Source organism: Callionymus lyra, chromosome 3 (genome assembly GCF_982586985.1).
Source record: "Callionymus lyra chromosome 3, fCalLyr1.hap1.1, whole genome shotgun sequence".
NCBI classification, from domain to species: domain Eukaryota; kingdom Metazoa; phylum Chordata; class Actinopteri; order Syngnathiformes; family Callionymidae; genus Callionymus; species Callionymus lyra.
In genome coordinates this window covers 1,637,988-1,655,481 of record NC_141820.1, presented here as the reverse complement: position 1 = coordinate 1,655,481, position 17,494 = coordinate 1,637,988, and the positions used below count along the sequence as shown (strand labels likewise).

The window sequence follows — 17,494 nt, the reverse complement described above, 5'->3', positions numbered from 1 at the left end:
TGAACTGAATTAGTTTCAACTTTTGAAACATGTGTCAAGTTTGGAGACTATTTTTGAAGTTGTTTCTGGACATCAATCAATATATGGATCAGTTTGTTTCCATCTGGTTCAATGTTTTATAATAATCAGTGAAAATCTAATGGTTTCATACAAGTCATGAGTTCATTGAATCATCTGGTGTTTTTCATTTTAGCTTCAGACTAACTGTTGTCGTAACTTGTTTCTACTTTTAATATTCTTTGTATTATTGTGAAGTTTGCAGTGGATTTAAGTTCATGTTATTTATGTTCTTGTGAAACGTTTTTAGTTTTATTTTGAAAGTCCACTTCCTGTCTGTTTATCTCACAAGAGTTCAAAAGTCTAAGAAGAAGCTCAAGAGACATTCATTTGCATAAACTCAAGGACTTGAAGAAACTTTAAACAAGACTTTTCTCTCTTTGCAGCCAACGAGGTGTTGTTTTGTTTGAATGTTATTTTCTTCTATTAACACTGTGTTAACTTTTCATTTTCTTCATCATTTATGTTCAGTTTTCACGCTGGATTTTAAGCCTAAAATAAACCCTGTCTGTGCCTGAGGGAGAAACATACAGTCGTTCACTGTTTGTGTGTTTGTGTGTTTGTGTGTTTGTGTTCACGACACATGTTCAAGTGTTTGCTCATGAAATTCAAATATAAGTTGATGTTGTTTCAAAAGTCACTTTAGAAAATGATGGATTTACAAAAGAAAGAAAGAAAGAAAGAAAAACCATGAAGAGAGAAGGAAGTTGGAGTTTCTCAGCCTGAATGAAGAAGGAAATCAAACATTCATGGTTCATATCGAGATGTTTCAATGATCCACTTACAGAACTTCATTTGAAGCTTGAACCACCGGCAGAAGCCTCTCGAGAACCTTCTCTGAGGTAGAGTATTTCTTCAGGTCAAACACTTTCAGATGTTCCTCTGAGGACAGTAAGATGAAGGCCAGGCTGGACCATTGAGCAGGAGACAGTTCATCTGTGGAGAGATGTCCTGATCTCAGCTGCTGTTGGACCTCCTCCACCAGAGAAGTGTCCTTCACTTCATTCAGACAGTGGAACAGGTTGATGATTCTCTCTGGAGACACATTCTCACTGATCTTCTTCTTGATGAGCTTTGCTGTGTCCTGATTGGTCCAAGAGCTTCTTCCTGTTTGTTTCAATAAACCTGTCAGGAGACTCTGGCTGGTCTGCAGAGAAAGACCCAGAAGGAAGCGCAGGAACAAGTCCAGATGTCCATTTGGACTTTCTACAGCTTCATCGATGGTTCTCTGGTAGAACTTTTTGATTGGAAGTTTGTTTCTAAACATTCTTGACCGTCTGGATGGTTGTTGTGAATCAAGCAAGTTGACTCCAGACTTGATGAAGTTCTGGTGAACATGAAGAGCAGCCAGAAACTCCTGAAGACTCAGGTGGATGAAGCAGAACATCTGGTCCTGGTACAGTCCTCTCTCCTCTCTGAAGATCTGAGTGACCACTCCTGAGTGAAGTGAAGCAGCTGTGATGTCGATGTCACACTCTGTCAGGTCTGATTCATAGAAGATCAAGTTTCCTTTCTTCAGGTGCTCAAAAGCCAGTTTTCCCAGAGAGTTCATCATCTTCCTGCTCTCAGGATCCCAAACAGTGACCGTCCCAGCTGCTCCATGGTACTTCATCTTCTTGACTTTGGACAGAACCACCAGGAAGTAGATGAACATCTCAGTCAGGGTGTTGGGCAGCTGTCCTGTCTCTCCTCTCTTCAACATGTCCTCCAGAACTGTGGCAGCGATCCAGCAGAAGATCGGGATGTGACACATGATGTGGAGGCTTCGTGAGGTCTTGATGTGAGAGATGATGGTGCTGGTCTGCTCCTCATCACTGGACCTCTTCCTGAAGTACTCCTCTTTCTGGAGGTCAGTGAACCCTCTGACCTCTGTCACCATGTCCACACACTCAGGAGGGATCTGATTGGCTGCTGCAGGTCGTGTGGTCATCCAGAGACAAGCTGAGGGAAGAAGATCCCCCCTGATGAGGTTTGTCAGGAGGACGTCTACTGAGGTGGACTCAGTAGCTTCTATCAGGACCTGACTGTTGAGGAAGTCCAGAGGGAGTCGACACTCGTCCAGACCGTCAAAGATGAACAGAACCTGGTCTCCTTCAAAGCTGCTGAGATCTTTGGTTTCAGGAAAGAAAAGATGAACAAGTTCCATCAAACTCAACTTCTTCTCTTTCAGCAGGTTCAGCTCTCTGAAGGTGAAAGGAAACATGAAGTGAAAGTTCTGGTGGGCTTTGTCTTCAGCCCAGTCCAGAGTGACCTTCTGTGTCAGGAGGGTCTTCCCAATGCCAGCCACGCCCTTCGTCAGCAGGTTCCTGATTGGTGGGTCTCCTTCAGGTGAGGCTTTAAAGAGGTCTTCTTGTCTGATGGTGGTTTCTGGTCTGGTCGGGTTCCTGGTGGCTGCTTTGATCTGTCGGACTTCGTGCTCCTGGTTGACCTGGTCTGTGCCCCCCTCAGTGATGTAGAGCTCAGTGAAGATCTGATTCAGAGGAGCAGAGTTTCCTGCTTTAGCGACCCCCTCAGACACACTGTGGAACTTCTTCTTCAGGCTCCTCTTCAGTCGTCTTTGACGCTTTCCAGCACGACTTCCTGAAGAAGAGAAGTTACATGAGTCACAAGATTCTAGAAGATCAATCTTCTCATCAGCTGCATGAACTTCCTTCACAAATTTACTTCAAGACGTCATATTCAGCAGGTTGAAGGTTCAAATCCTCTTACTTCCCCACAGACGACCAGCAAGCTCCTCTTGCTTCATGCTCCTCAGGAGGTTCAGGATGAACATCAAGAAATCTTCTCTGCTGCTCCTCATCTGCTCCTCTTCACACTTCAAGTCCTCCTCTTCCTCATCATCCAGGTGTTTCTGCTCACCTGGTCTGAGAAACTTCTTCACTCTCTTCAGTTCCTCCTTCACCAGGGTCATGACCTTCTCCTCCAGCAGCTGAAACACAAACATGTGAATAGATCATTTGACCTACAGAGGTCACCAGAGGTACAGACACATGTGACTAGAGGGAGGTCTCAGTCCAAGTCTAACCTGGACCTGTTGAGCAAAACTTTCTTCAGAGCAGGACGTGATATTTCGCCTCTTACTGACGTCATAGAAGGAAAAATTCAACTTAAATCTCATCTTCTCTCCAGAGCCAAACAAGAGTCTCAGCCACACCAGACCTTCTGGTTCATGTAGGAACAGCTCAAGTGTGAGGCTGACAGATGCAGGTGTCCAGTACTCAGAGCTTCATGAAGCAGCAGAAGAAGCTGCTGTAGTTCGCAGGTGAGGCTGAAGAATGTACCTGAATCGTGGAGTCCACATCTGTCTGATGCTGCTGGACACACTGGAGAACATCTGAGACCTGCTGATCCTCTCTGTGAAGAACATCAGGAAGTCGATAAGTTCTACTTCTCACCAATGATCTGAGCAAGACTCAGACTCTCAGTTGGAATCTTCCAAATTTATGGAAAACAAGAAGAAACACGTTTTTTACTTCAGTCATGATTTAGTTTTCATGGCTTCAGTTTATTGCTTCTTCTCTTGGATGTTGACTTTCTTCCACGACTGTCTGCAGCACTTTTGACGAGCAGTTCATGAGTTGGTATCAGTGGAGAAAAGAGAGAAGAAAACCTCACCTGTCTCCTGAAGACTCTTGTCCACCTTTGAAATCAAAACGATTTCCCATAGATCTGTCACTCTTCAGAGACTCACAGTTGAGTTCAGACGATGCTTGTTTCTCCTGGTAGATCCTGAAAGAGACACAACTCTGATCAACACTTCTGTCGTTCACCATCTGACCAGTAGATGTTCTAATGTTGCTCCTGTTGTCTCTCACCTCTGACGCTTCTGTTCACCTTTGAAGTTAATTGATCTTCCCATAGATCTGTCACTCTTCAGAGACACACAGCTGGGTCCAGGTCCAGGTCCAGGTCCAGGTCCAGGTCCAGGTCCAGGTCCAGGTCCAGGTCCAGGTCCAGGTCCAGGTCCAGGTCCAGGTCCAGGTCCAGGTCCAGCAGATGTACGTAGCTTCGAGCTGAACACACACAAGTTTCAGTGAGAAGAAGATTCCAGTATTTGTAGGTGTGACAGAGACGTGATCTTCTCACCTCTGAGCTCTGGTCTGACTGTCATGGTCTTCACTCCGACGTTTTTTAGATGGTGGATCTTCCTCCTCTGTGTCCACACCTGCACACAAACACAACAGCATCATCACTCGTCATCATTGTGTTGTTGATACTATAATAAAACCTCATCAGTACAAACAACATGTTGTTGCTCAACCACACATTCATGTGTTCACTCTCTGATACTGACTGATGTAACAACTTGTTCAGTAACAAGCCTGAGAGGATCATTGAATCTTATTATCTCCTCACTGGCTTGTCGGATCACAATATGACTCTTGTTGCAAAGAAGTTGACAAAAAAACAGGTTTACTTACCAGCAAGAGATAATTAAACATTCCTATGGAATAAGGAAACGGGACATGAATGCATTTAAGGAAGAAATAAGCCAAACTGATTGGAGTGATGTTCTACTCACAGATGATATAGAGGCCTCTTGTGGATCATTGTTAGGTGCCATAAATAGAATTAAAGAAAAATACACCAAAACGTTCAGAAATGGACACCCCAAGGTCAACCTGCCTTGGTTCAATGACAACTTGTGAAAACAGCACTAAATCAATTAATGATGGACGAGTTTTTACTAGTCTTCGTAAGAAAGTGAATGAACCAAAGAAGGCAAAGACCAACATTTTTTATGGACATTATCAAAGAAGGAAAGAGAAATAGACTGATATGGAGGAACATTAATGAATTCACAAAGAGAGAGCCGGATAAGGTAACAGGACATGAATTGAAAATACATGGAAATTTAACCAGTGATTGTAATGAAATCACCTCTGCATTTAATATTTATTTTATTGAGTCAGTGCAGAATCACATACATTTGGTGCAAGAATTAAAGACATAGCAGCACCAAATTATACCAAACCCGTTTTTAAGATAACTGAAGTACTATGCTAAGCTGTGTCCCTGTTAAATAAAGGAAAAAATCAAATGTATTCACATTGATTAATTTATTCACCTCACTCTTGATTCATGTATTCACTTCACTATTGTATCATATATTCACCTCACTCTTGAGTAATTTATTCACCTCACTCGATTCATGTATTCACTTCACTCTTGATTCATTTATTCACCTCACTCTTGATTCATTTACTCATCTCAGTCTTGATTCATGTATTCACCTCACTCTCATATCATGTATTCACCTCACTCTTGATTCATGTATTCACTTCACTATTGTATCATGTATTCCCCTCACTCTTGAGTAATTTATTCACCTCACTCGATTCATGTATTCACTTCACTCTTGATTCATTTATTCACCTCACTCTTGATTCATTTACTCATCTCACTCTTGATTCATGTATTCACCTCACTCTCATATCATGTATTCACTCACTCTTGATTCATTTATTCACCTCACTCTTGATTCATTTATTCACCTCACTCTCGTATCATGTATTCACCTCACTATTGATTAATGTACTCACCTCACTCTTGATTCATGTTTTCACCTCACTCTTGATTTATTTATTCACCTCACTCTCGTATCATGTATTCACCTCACTCTTGATTCATTTATTCTCCTCACTTTTGATTCCTTTATTCACCTCACTCTTGATTCGTTTATTCACCTCACTCTTGATTCACTTATTCACCTCACTCTTGAATCATTTATTCACCTCACTCTTGATTTGTTCATTCACCTCACTCTTGATTAGTTTATTCACCTCACTCTAGATTCATTTATTCACCTCAGTCTTGATTCATTTATTCACCTCAGTCTTGATTAATTTATTCACCTCAATCTTTATTCATGTATTCACCTCACTCTAGATGTCTTAATTCACCTCACTCTTGATTCATGCATTCACCTCACTCTTGATTACTTTATTCACCTCACTCTTGATTCATTTATTCACCTCACTCTTGATTACTTTATTCACCTCACTCTTGATTCATTTATTCACCTCACTCTCGTGTCACGTATTCACCTCACTCTTGATTCATTCATTCACCTCACTCTTGATTCATGTATTCACCTCACTCTTGATTCGATTATTCACCTCATTCTTGATTTATGTATTCACCTCAATCGTTATCATGTATTCACCTCATTTTTAATTTATGTATTCACCTCAATCGTTATTCATGTATTCGCCTCACTCTTGATTCATTTACTCACCTCAATCTTGATTCATGTATTCACCTCACTCTTGATTCATGTATTCACCTCAATCGTTATTCATGTATTCACCTCATTTTTAATTTATGTATTCACCTCAATCGTTATTCATGTACTCACCTCACTCTTGATTCATTTACTCACCTCACTCTTGATTCATGTATTCACCTCACTCTTGATTAATGTATTCAACTCACTCTTTATTCATGTATTCAACTCACTCTTGATTCGTTTCTTCACCTCACTCTCGTTTCATGTGTTCACCTCATTCTTGATTAATTTATTTACCGCAGTCTTGATCCATGTATTTACCTCATTCTTGATTAATCTATTCACCTCAGTCTTGATCTATGTATTCACCTCAGTCTTGATTCATGTGTTCACCTCAGTCTTGATTCATGTATTCACCTCACTCTTGATCCATGTATTCAACTCACTCTTAATTAATTTATTCAACTCACTCTCGCTTTATGTATTCACCTCAGTCTTGATTCATGTATTTACCTCAGTCTTGATTCATTTATTTACCTCACTCTCGATTCGTTTATTCACCTCACTCTTGATTAATGTATTCACCTCACCTTTGATTCCTTTATTCACCTCACTCTTGATTCATCTATTCTCCTCACTCTTGATTCCTTTATTCACCTCCCTCTTGATTAATTTATTCACCTCAATCTTGATTTGTTCATTCACCTCACTCTTGATTGGTTTATTCAGCTCACTCTTGATTCATGTGTCACCTCACCGACGCACTCTCGATTCATTTATTCTCCTCACTCTTGATTCATTTATTCACCTCAGTCTTGATTCATGTATTCACCTCACTCTGGATTCATGTATTCACCTCACTCTTGATTTATATATTTACATCACAAAATCATTCTCTATTCATTTTTTCACCTTAGTCTTGATCCATGTATTCACCTCACTCTTTATTCATTTATTCACCTCAGTCTTGATTCATGTACTCACCTCAATCTTTTTTCATTTATTCACCTCAGTCTTAATTAATTTATAGACCTCACAAACTCACTCTTGGTTAATGTATACATCTACCTGTTTATTAATTTATTCCCCTCACTCTAGATTCATCTCACTCTTGATTCATTTATTCACCTGTCTTGATTAATTTATTCACCTCACAAACTCACTCTTGACTCATGCATTCACACTCTGGCTGGGGAACATGACAGCATGAAAAAAGCCACTGACCTGTGAGCAACGCTCTGCTCTGAAGACTTGTGTCCATGTTTGTAGGTGAAACTTCCAGGTGAGCTGAGCTGCTTGTGATCCAGACTCAGGGAAACACTGATGAACCGTCAGTGAGGAGGTGTGTCTGTCAGAGACATCAGTGCAACATACTGTGTTGTTGACTCACACTTTTATAACATAGTTCAACAACAAAACATGTGCCACGAGGATAAAGACGTTTGACAAGTTCAATCACAATGTTGATCTAGAAGAAGGAATGCAGTCTTGTTCACCTGTCGCTGCCACACCTGTTGCTGCCACACCTGTCGCAAACACAGCTTTATCTCTTTCACTTGTTTATTATCCAGTTTCATCTAGTTTTGTTCTTTTCATCCAAAAAAGTCTTGGTTCTGATCCAAATGCTGCACATGTCCTCCAGGTGTCTTCAGCTTCACACACTTGACAGAAGCTTCCATGACAGTGATGGACAAACACATCAGCACTTCTGAAGCATCATTGATCTTTTCACCACAAACTCTTTGTTGTGTTTGTGGAATACTCTTGGCCACCAGGTGGTAGTATATAACCATTATACGTTAACTGAGTTGGTAGTCGGCCATCTTGTTCGTGTTTATGACGGTGGTGGGACGTTAATCCCGTAGTTGTAATGGCTCAGGAATAAGTGCTACCTAGGCCCCTTTCCAAGTTTGGCGAGCCAAGTTAAGGGGTCAATCACCGTATCGATCGACGAGCCTGTCGGACTGGGAGGTGGAGCCAACTCCCAAGACCCGGCGGGCCAGGGGGCCAAAATATCCACCATTGCGGACACCGGGGCACAGTCAGACCTCTGGTCTCTGGAGGAGTTCCTGGCTTGTGGGTTCTCGCACAATGACCTCCACTTGGAAGGTCCGATCATAACCTGGTCCACCTTCAGACACAGTACACTCCTCTGGTGCAGAGACAGACTGTGACCACTAGGACAATCAGAAAGTGGACACCAGCTGTGGAGGACGCCATCAGAGACTGTTTTGACACCACAGACTGGGATGTGCTGCTGTAGTCACAAGAGCCCATCAAGGGTCAGAAACACTGTATAACGGATTATATATTTAAATTTCTGCTCAGACGTTGTCGCCCCTGCTGAGACTGTCTGCTGTTACCCTAATAATAATGCCGTTTGTAACAAAGGAAGTCAAGGATGTCCTTAACAGAGAGAAGGCGGCTTTCAGGAGCTGGGACAGAGGCGCCATGAGGTCAGCAAAGCAGGAGGTGAAGCGATGCTGGGGAAAGTACCAACCCTGTAAAAGACTTCCTGTATAGTTCCAGTCCTGAAAAAGATCCGGCCGAGCGAGCTGAATGATTACAGACCAGTGGCACTGATGAAGACACTGGAGCGGCTGGTCCTCAAACATCTCAGGCCACATGTCCAGCACGCACAAGCCCCCCTTGTGTAGAAGATGCCATCCTTCACCTCCTGCATCGGACCTACTCCCACATGGATAAAGGAAGTGGCTCAGTGAGGATCCTGATCCTGGACTTTTCTAGTGCCTTTAACACCACCCAGCCCACTCTGCTGCAGGACAAAATGACAAAGATGCATGTGGACCCTGGTCTGGTCTCCTGGATCTCGGACTATCTCACTGATCGACCACAGTATGTCAGGCTGGAGGACATCACTTCTGACACTGTGGTTTGCAGTACAGGAGCACCTCAGGGGACAGTACTGGCCCCTCTTCTTCACCATCTACACTTCAGACTTCTGCTATAACTCTGAGCTGAGTCTTGTCCAGAAGTATGTTTATGACACTGCCATTGTTGGATGCATCAGGGACAACAGCAAGGACGAGTACAGAAGTCTGATACATGACTTTGTGGACTGGAGTGAGAGGAACCACTTGCAGCTGAACACCTCAAAGTCCAAGGAGCTGGACTTTGGGAGGTCCAGGATAAAGCCATGTCTAGTGTCAATGAAAGGCGACAAGTTGTACCTCTGTGTGTTGCTGGACACACTGACACAGACCATGTGTATAAGAAAATTCAGAGTAGACTGTACTTTCTGAGGCAGTGTTTTGTGCTGAGGTGTGTTGGGTTGGGAACAGGAGTGTCAGCAGGTTGGACAGGTTGATCAGGAGGGCTCTGTGGTTGAAGCTGGACTCACTGGTGAAAGTTGCAGAGAGGAGATCTCTGGAAAAACTACTGTCCATCATGTTCTACTTGTAGTTTTACTACTAATTCTACTTGTACTTTTACTACTAATTCTACTACTGCTTCTACTACTTCTACTACCGTTCTAGTACTTATACTTATACTACTAATTCTACTTGTAATTTTACTACTAATGATACTACTGCTTTGACTAGTAATACTTACACTACTTTAACTAAAATAATAAATAAATAATATAATACAATAATTAAATTAAATAAAGAGATGTTTGGAAATGTCTATCAATGGTACAAGAACCACAAATAATCTAGAATTACATTAATAGGACGACAAAGAAAAAATTAAGCATACCAAGAGATTTCTCTAAAACTTCCATACCCCATACCACCTCTGACTCAAGCCCAAACAAAACTTTTGTTTTTCTTTTTTCTCTATCTTTTTTTTAAAATTTGTATTAAAAAATATTTACTTTTTACAATTACTTTTTTTTTCTTCTCATTGCGTAATTTCAGTCGTTTTGATGGAAATATTTTTATTCTTTTTTTATCTGGTTTTAGACACACCCCTGTCGTTGGCCCGGATGTAGAGAATTGACAAACAGAATGTTCTGAACTCCATTCCTCCATGAATATGGTCTTTACCAAATGATAAAGCATTCCATCTAGTTTAGCCTTTTAGGTTAATGGTAGGAAAGGGGGTGATAAGGGTGACACACATCAATCTGTGTATCAGTGGCTCTATTGCCAGGAACCCTATGGACACTCTGGGACGATCTTGGATGAGTTGGATGACATTCGACCTACAACAACCTTGGCCTTGATGGACAAACAGCGACAGTATCCCCACAATGACCAAAGGGGGATTTGTATGTAACTAAGTTAGTAAGTAATATTTGTATAGCACTTTTCCTTCATGTTTGATTTTGCTTCCATTAAAACACCAAAGTAAATTATAATAATTATAATATTATCCATGTCATTTTAATAGTTTCCTTTGGACTAAGACTCAAAGGTGGTGCTCCATTATTCCAGGTATATTCTTAAAATATTACATTGTAATATTTGTAATAACCAGAGCGCTGGTCATTCGGATCAAATTTAACCCTATATTCACTACACTTCAATACTATCAATACTATCAATACTATCAATACTACACAGTTCTCGCTCAAGTTATTTATAGAATTATCCTCACAGTTTTCCAGTAAAAAACATACCACTTACAGAACAACATTGAGACAAAATGAAGATTCTGGGAAGTCAAGGTCAAAGACTAAAAGAGAGGAAGTAAGTCAGTAGAGATACAGGTCTACCATCAGGGGAGAGCAGTCGAATATCAACGAGCGAGACGTCTCCCTGAAGGTCAGAGGTCACAGACAGCGAGAGGAGAAGACAACTTCACTACACAAACGGTCGATCAATGTCTTGTTTGAGAACGAGAATTTTGTATCGATCATGTCTGATCATTGAGCCATAACATTATGACCACCTGTTCAATGTTTCAGAAGCTTTTTTCCATTTCAACTTTTTAATTTTACAGCAACAACAGTCTGAGTGACTCACGTCAACATGATTAAGTTGAAATTATAATAGTAAATAGTAAATTCTGTTAAGTAAGATGTTTTGAAAAAAACATATATTAAAATATTACAATTTTATTTTATCTCATTTATCTTAATAAATGTCGTGGCTAATTAGATTAGACTAAAAATAGATAGAATAAAAATTAGGTAATGACGAATGAATCTATTTTGTGAAAATCTGCAACGCTTTTCAAACGTCTCCTGCTCTGACGTACGTTCCAGTAGAAACACTATTCAAACGAATTTACTAATTTTCGCAATATTCGTGGTGGGTATTTTAAGCATTCTTATTGGATTTGTGCTGGGATATAACAAAAACTAAATTTGTGTGTGCGGATTGTGTGAGTTCAAGAAACAATAATCTGTTAAAAAAAAACAAAAAAAACAACAGATTTACTGTTTGCTGAATTTGTGTGTGCGTAGGGTGTTCGGGACACAGCAAGTTACTTAAAAAAAAAAACGGTGATTGTGTTGTCTACCGAGTACACCTAAAATGGCGAATGTGGGGGATCAGTGGGCTAAAAGAATAAAGGCTAAGGTTAAAGTAAGTAAAGATTATGAAAAGGGAGATGGGAACGTAGCGGATAAACTGTTAAATAGATGGACGGTTGAAGGCTGGATGGGAGCCGGAGGGCCCCTCAATCAAAAAGGCCTCGAGATCATAGCTAAAGATCTCAGAGAAAGGCATCTTAAAGCAAAAATAGATGCAACAGAAGAAGAATCTGCTGGTGGAATAATAAAAAAGACATCTGCCAGAAACCATTTTGAGATGGTAAAAGCAGAATCACGAGTAGGAGGAGTAATAATTCAGACATGCTATGAACAGCACCACTTACAGCCCAAAGCTAAAACTGCAGACGCACCCTCCCGGCAAGACAAAGAAGCCGGATACGCCCATGCTGGGTTGTACCCCACCCTCGCTGCATTAAAGATTTCTACATCTGCACCAGCGCCAACAACCAGTCTTGCTGATTACATCACGCAACCTGATACTTCCGATATTACTCCACCTGCTCCGCCTCCATATGCTACACTTGGCACACCCACTCACCTCTCTCCCCTCAATCCATTTTTTGAGCAGGTCCAGATCCAGCCAACAGCGCCATCTGCTGTCCAAGCACCGCTACTACAGCCAACAGCGCCATCTGCTGTTCAAGCACTGCTACTACAGCCAACAGCACCATCTGCTGTCCAAGCACCGCTACTACAGACAACAGCGCCATCTGCTGTCCAAGCACCTCTACTACAGCCAACAGCGCCATCTGCTGTCCAAGCACCGCTACTACAAACTACAACTGGAAGCATCACAGTAGATGAGGTGGTAACTCAGAATGAAATAAGAAAAAGACTTGAAGACATGACTAAATTCTTGAACAGAGCCGACGGACAAGTATCAAACTTAGAAGGTGTGAGAGGAGGCAGCTTAACCATTAAAGATGTTGATGAATTTATGGCATCTCACCTACAGGATACCATACCAAGTTCTCCCACAGTAGGAGACTACCAGGAACAAGAGGATGACTTCCACCCCAGGCAGAGTCGCCGCACAGGTTATTCTGAAAAGCATTTCACCCTCAGGAACTCTACCCCAGCATCCAAAGATAAAAAACAGGAGGCCTACCCGGGAAGCGGAACAATCCGGAAGACCTCCACACAAGTAAGCCCGATACCAAATGAATCTCCAAGCTCTGCAAATGTCACAGATTCAAGCGAAGATGAGCTGCCTTCCTCCACCGTACGAGTCCAAGGAAACCTGAAGATAACTGAAACTGAACCTGTCAAGGGGACTTCAACAAGAGGAAGGAGCAGGATCAGAAGTGGAGCTGCCTACAATAAAGAGTACACGGTACCTCCTCAAACAGATCAATCCCATCTGACTCGCTACAACAGTGCCAAGAGGGCCATCCAGACACTGCTTGATGAGAATATGCCCTTAACCCGTGGGCGAGTGGGATTCACCTACCCCACTGAACAACATCAGGAGCCATTGATCATGATGGAAGACGAAGATAACCAAGAGAGATGGTCCATAGGTCGAAATGCTCCATGTCCAGCCACTCAACAGCAAGGTACTTCTAACATATGTCCTCTCAGACCAGTTCCAGGAAACCACCGGATCCTGCAGTTCGTCCCATACACCTTTGGAGACCTGGAGGCGCTGGAGGGCAAGCTTCCCTCCCTCCATGCAGGTGCAGGTCCCTGGATCGATACCTGAAGCCTCCCATCAAGTGACAAGGAATCTACTGTGGGAAAGAAGGAGTTGCTGCAAAAGTGGTGTTATGTGAGTGGTTAGGATCTTGGTATCAATTAGGTCTTGCTTCTGTACCACACGTCTCCCTGGCAGTAGGATTCGGACAGGAAGCCAGAAGCCTGGGCCCCATGGTCAGACGTGCTTCAACTCTAACCTGGACAGAGACCCCAACTGAAGGCTTGTTTAAGGCACAAGAGGAGGACATGTGGTGGTTCAGAGATGTGTGTACAACTGATGTGTCCCTCCCAGAGCACCTGCCCCTGCCCCGTCACCATGGTCTATCCCAAACAGATCATCCAGGAGCAGCTGCCTGCCTCAATCGTATCCCAGATGGCCTCTGGACTACGTCACCCCATGACGTCGTCACCGTCACACCCTCGGATCCCGCAGGTCGCCCTCTCTACAAAAGACAGTACCCTCTCACCCCTGTGCAGATGGCTGGAATCACGCCGACAATTCAAGGTCTGGTAGACGCAGGTGTTATCTATCCTTGCAGATCTCCATGGAACACGCCCATTCTACCCGTGGAGAAAGCTGGGGGCAAAGGTTGGAGAATGGTTCAAGACTTCAGAATGATCAATGACAACACCATCCCTGATGTGCATCCTGTCCTGGACCCACATCTCGCACTGAGCAGTCTGAGCCCGGGACCTAGTGTATTTTACAGTCATTGATCTGGCTAACGCATTCTTCAGAATCCCTTTGGACCCTAGGTCGCAACCTATCTTTGCCTTCACGTTTGCAGGTCAACAGTATACCTACAGTCGACTGCCCCAAGGCTTCAGAGACTCTCCTGGAATCTTCAACAGAGCACTGAAGACACACCTCTTAGAACTGCCCCTCCCTGAAGGTGTCGTTCTGATCCAATATGTCGATGACCTCCTCCTGGCCGGGAGGACGGCTGAACTCTGCCTGTCGGCAACAGAAGATTTGCTTAAACTTTTGCAGATAAAAGGCTACAAAATCAAGAAAGAAAAAGTCCAGTTATGCCGCAGAGAAGTGACATTCCTGGGAAGACTCATCTCAGCTGAAGGACTTGGCGTCTCATCAGCACACAGACAATCTATCCTGCACCACCCCAAACCAACTACTGTATCAGGTATGCTCTCGTTCTTGGGCCTTACAGGATACAGCAGGTCACACATTCCTGACTACTCGCCAAGGACTGCCCCGCTCAGAGCGCTGATCAGTGAAGTGGGTGCAAGAAACCTGAACGCCCTCCTCAACTGGACAACAAAGGCAGAAGAAGCCTTTACCGACGTCAAACAGGTACTGGCTCAAGCAGCAGCACTTATGCCCCCTGACTACAAACTGCCATTTCACCTTGATGTTTCTGAACAACACTCACATCTCCATGGAGTGTTGTATCAGAAAAAGGGGAGAAAGAAAAGTATTGTTATATCACTCATCAAAACTCGACGCCATTGAAGCAGGCCAGCCGGCCTGTACAAGATACATTGCAGCACTTGCAAAGACTATTGCCAAAACAGCACACATTGTTATGTGTCACCCACTGGAGATTCACACTAACCATGGAGTGTCAGCTTTCCTAACAAGCAAAGAATTCACTTTCTCCACAGCAAGAAAAACAAGAATCCAACGTACCTGTACCCAACCACACATTACGCCACAGCTGAAAGAAACATGGCTGGAAACTTTGGATCAGGTGAACCACATGTCTGTGAAGAGCTCGCCATAATGGAAAACAGGATCAGGAGGGACCTCCTGAATACACCATTACAGGTACTAGATATGTGGCTTTACACTGATGGTTGTTGTTACAGAGGAGAAGACGGACTGAACAAAGCCTCATATGCAGTGGTTCAACAAATGCCGGACGGCTCGATCCACACTGTCAAAGAAGGAGTTATTCCACAACCAGCATCAGCTCAGTTGGCTGAAATCGAGGCTCTCATTCAAGCACTCACCTATGCAGAAGGACAGACAGCTAATGTCTACACTGACTCAGCCTACGCTCATGGAGCGATTCATGTAGATGCACCAATATGGGAAAGAAGAGGATTCATGACTGCTAACAACACTCCCATTCGCCACCAAGATGCCATTCAAAGACTGGTCAAAGCAGTGTCGCTCCCCAAAGAAGTTGCTGTCATGAAGTTCAAAGGTCATGATCGGTACAGCAACTCCAGAATAGCCAAAGGCAATCACGCTGCGGATGAAGCTGCCAAGAAAGCCGGAGACTATGGAGCAGGTATTATGATTCTCAAACCAACAGAACCAGACGACAACAGGCTAACGCTGAAACAACTTAAGGAACTCCAAGAAGCTGCAGGTCCATATGAATGGTCAGAATGGACAAGAAAAGGTGGAACCAAAGACCCCACAGGCTTGTGGAGGTCACATGATGGAAGAATCGTTGCACCTGTCAAGCTTGTCCAACTACTCCTACCAGAAGCGCATGGAAAGACCCATGAAGGGCAAAGACAGACATTCTTGCGCATAAGTGCCCTGTGGTGGCACCCACATTTAGAAAGCATCTCTAAACTATTCTGTGAAGAAAGCACTACTTGTGGTCAACACAACCCAAAGAAACCATTTAAAACACCAATGGGCTCTTATCCAGTACCTACAGCTTGTTTCCAAGATATTAGTATAGACTATACTGATATGGGAATAGAACAAAGGGTGCAGGGTAAGAGATACATGTTGGTAATGGTAGACAGATTTTCTCGATGGGTGCAAGCTATTCCCACCAGACATGAAGATGCTAAAACATTGTTAAATGACTACAAACAGAACTCATCCCCAGATATGGGGTTCCTAGACGCATTCGGTCCGATAATGGAACACATTTCTATAACTCCATGTTGCATGAGATCGAACAAAGCCTAGGGATTACTCACAGTTATGGGTCAGTCTATCATCCTCAATCTCAAGGCCTCGTTGAAAGAGCTAATCAGACACTTAAAGCTAAGATAGCTAAGGTTTGTGCTAGTTCAAAATTGTGTTGACAGGTCGGCCGATGCCTGGTCCGCCCAGAGAGGGAGGTCACGTGCCCTCTCTGGACGTCAGTTTGATTGAAAAATCAAGCTACATGCAAGAACTAACATCTTTGGTTTCAGCTCTCTCTGCACAGGTTTCCAGAGCCCTGGTGAAGAGCCCTGAACCAGCTGAACCAGAACATCGGGTCAAAATAGGTGACTGGGTCAGGGTCAAGGTTCACAAGAGAAAGTGGTCGGACCCCAGGTGGACTGGACCGTTCGAAGTGAAAGAGGTGACATCACACTCGGTCCAGGTCAGAGGTAAATCGGGCGCACCCTGGCACCACCTGACACATTGCGCCCCAGCACCTAACCCAAGTAGAACACTTTCTGAAGTGAGAGCCGATTTGGCAGACTTAGAATCTCCAATTCGAAACGAAAATGAATCCAGACGAAGTCCTGAGGAGATTGATGGGGACACCACCCCCATTGAATGAGGAAGGGGTCCGCCATTATCCCTCATGGAACGATTATTGTATATGTATATGTGTGTATATGTATGTGTGTATATGTATATGTGTGTATATGTATGTGTGTATATGTATGTGTGTATATGTATATGTGTGTATATGTATGTGTGTACAGTCATACCCAATAACACTGCCCCTGACGGATCCGTTACCAAAGCCCTCACCAGCCTCAAGGCCCTAGCTGTAGAGCTTAAAGAAGCCTCAGGAATTAATGATCCCTTCTCTGATTGGATGTCTAAAAATTTTGGCAAATGGAAAAATTTAATTATGTCTTTAGGAGTTTCTATCGCTGTCTTTCTCGCTATCCTTGTTACATGTGGATGCTGTTGTATCCCGTCCATCCGGACGCTGTCCAGCCGCCAGATCGTCACTGCCGTGTCCAAGGAGAAGCCCACCGACCCACCTGGTGGCCTATTTCCTTTACTCCCTCAGAACTCTGATGGGGATGCTGACAACAGTGACGCTGAGAGCAGTGATGTGTCCACCATTGATGGGGCGTTCCTTACCATCGATGGAGTGGTTGTCTACCCACCC

The 17,494-nt window shown here is 43.3% G+C and overlaps 1 protein-coding gene across 5 annotated transcripts in view; it reads right to left on the bottom strand.

Annotated features, from left to right (window-relative positions):
- Nucleotides 1–17,494, bottom strand: part of LOC148082982 (NACHT, LRR and PYD domains-containing protein 3-like) — a 106,651-nt gene that overhangs the window by 39,218 nt on the left and 49,939 nt on the right. For 4 of the 5 annotated variants that reach the window (XM_087786130.1, XM_087786131.1, XM_087786133.1 and 1 more), the window contains exons 4-8: nt 3,873–4,070; nt 3,673–3,786; nt 3,339–3,411; nt 2,767–2,986; nt 843–2,637 (exon numbers count right to left, since the gene is read on the bottom strand). In XM_087786130.1, coding sequence (XP_087642256.1) covers nt 843–2,637; nt 2,767–2,986; nt 3,339–3,411; nt 3,673–3,786; nt 3,873–4,070 — 2,400 coding nt within the window. Of the gene's footprint in view, nt 1–842; nt 2,638–2,766; nt 2,987–3,338; nt 3,412–3,672; nt 3,787–3,872; nt 4,071–4,143; nt 4,223–7,510; nt 7,644–17,494 lie in introns of those variants that run through there. The other variant, XM_087786132.1, reaches the window with a different exon arrangement.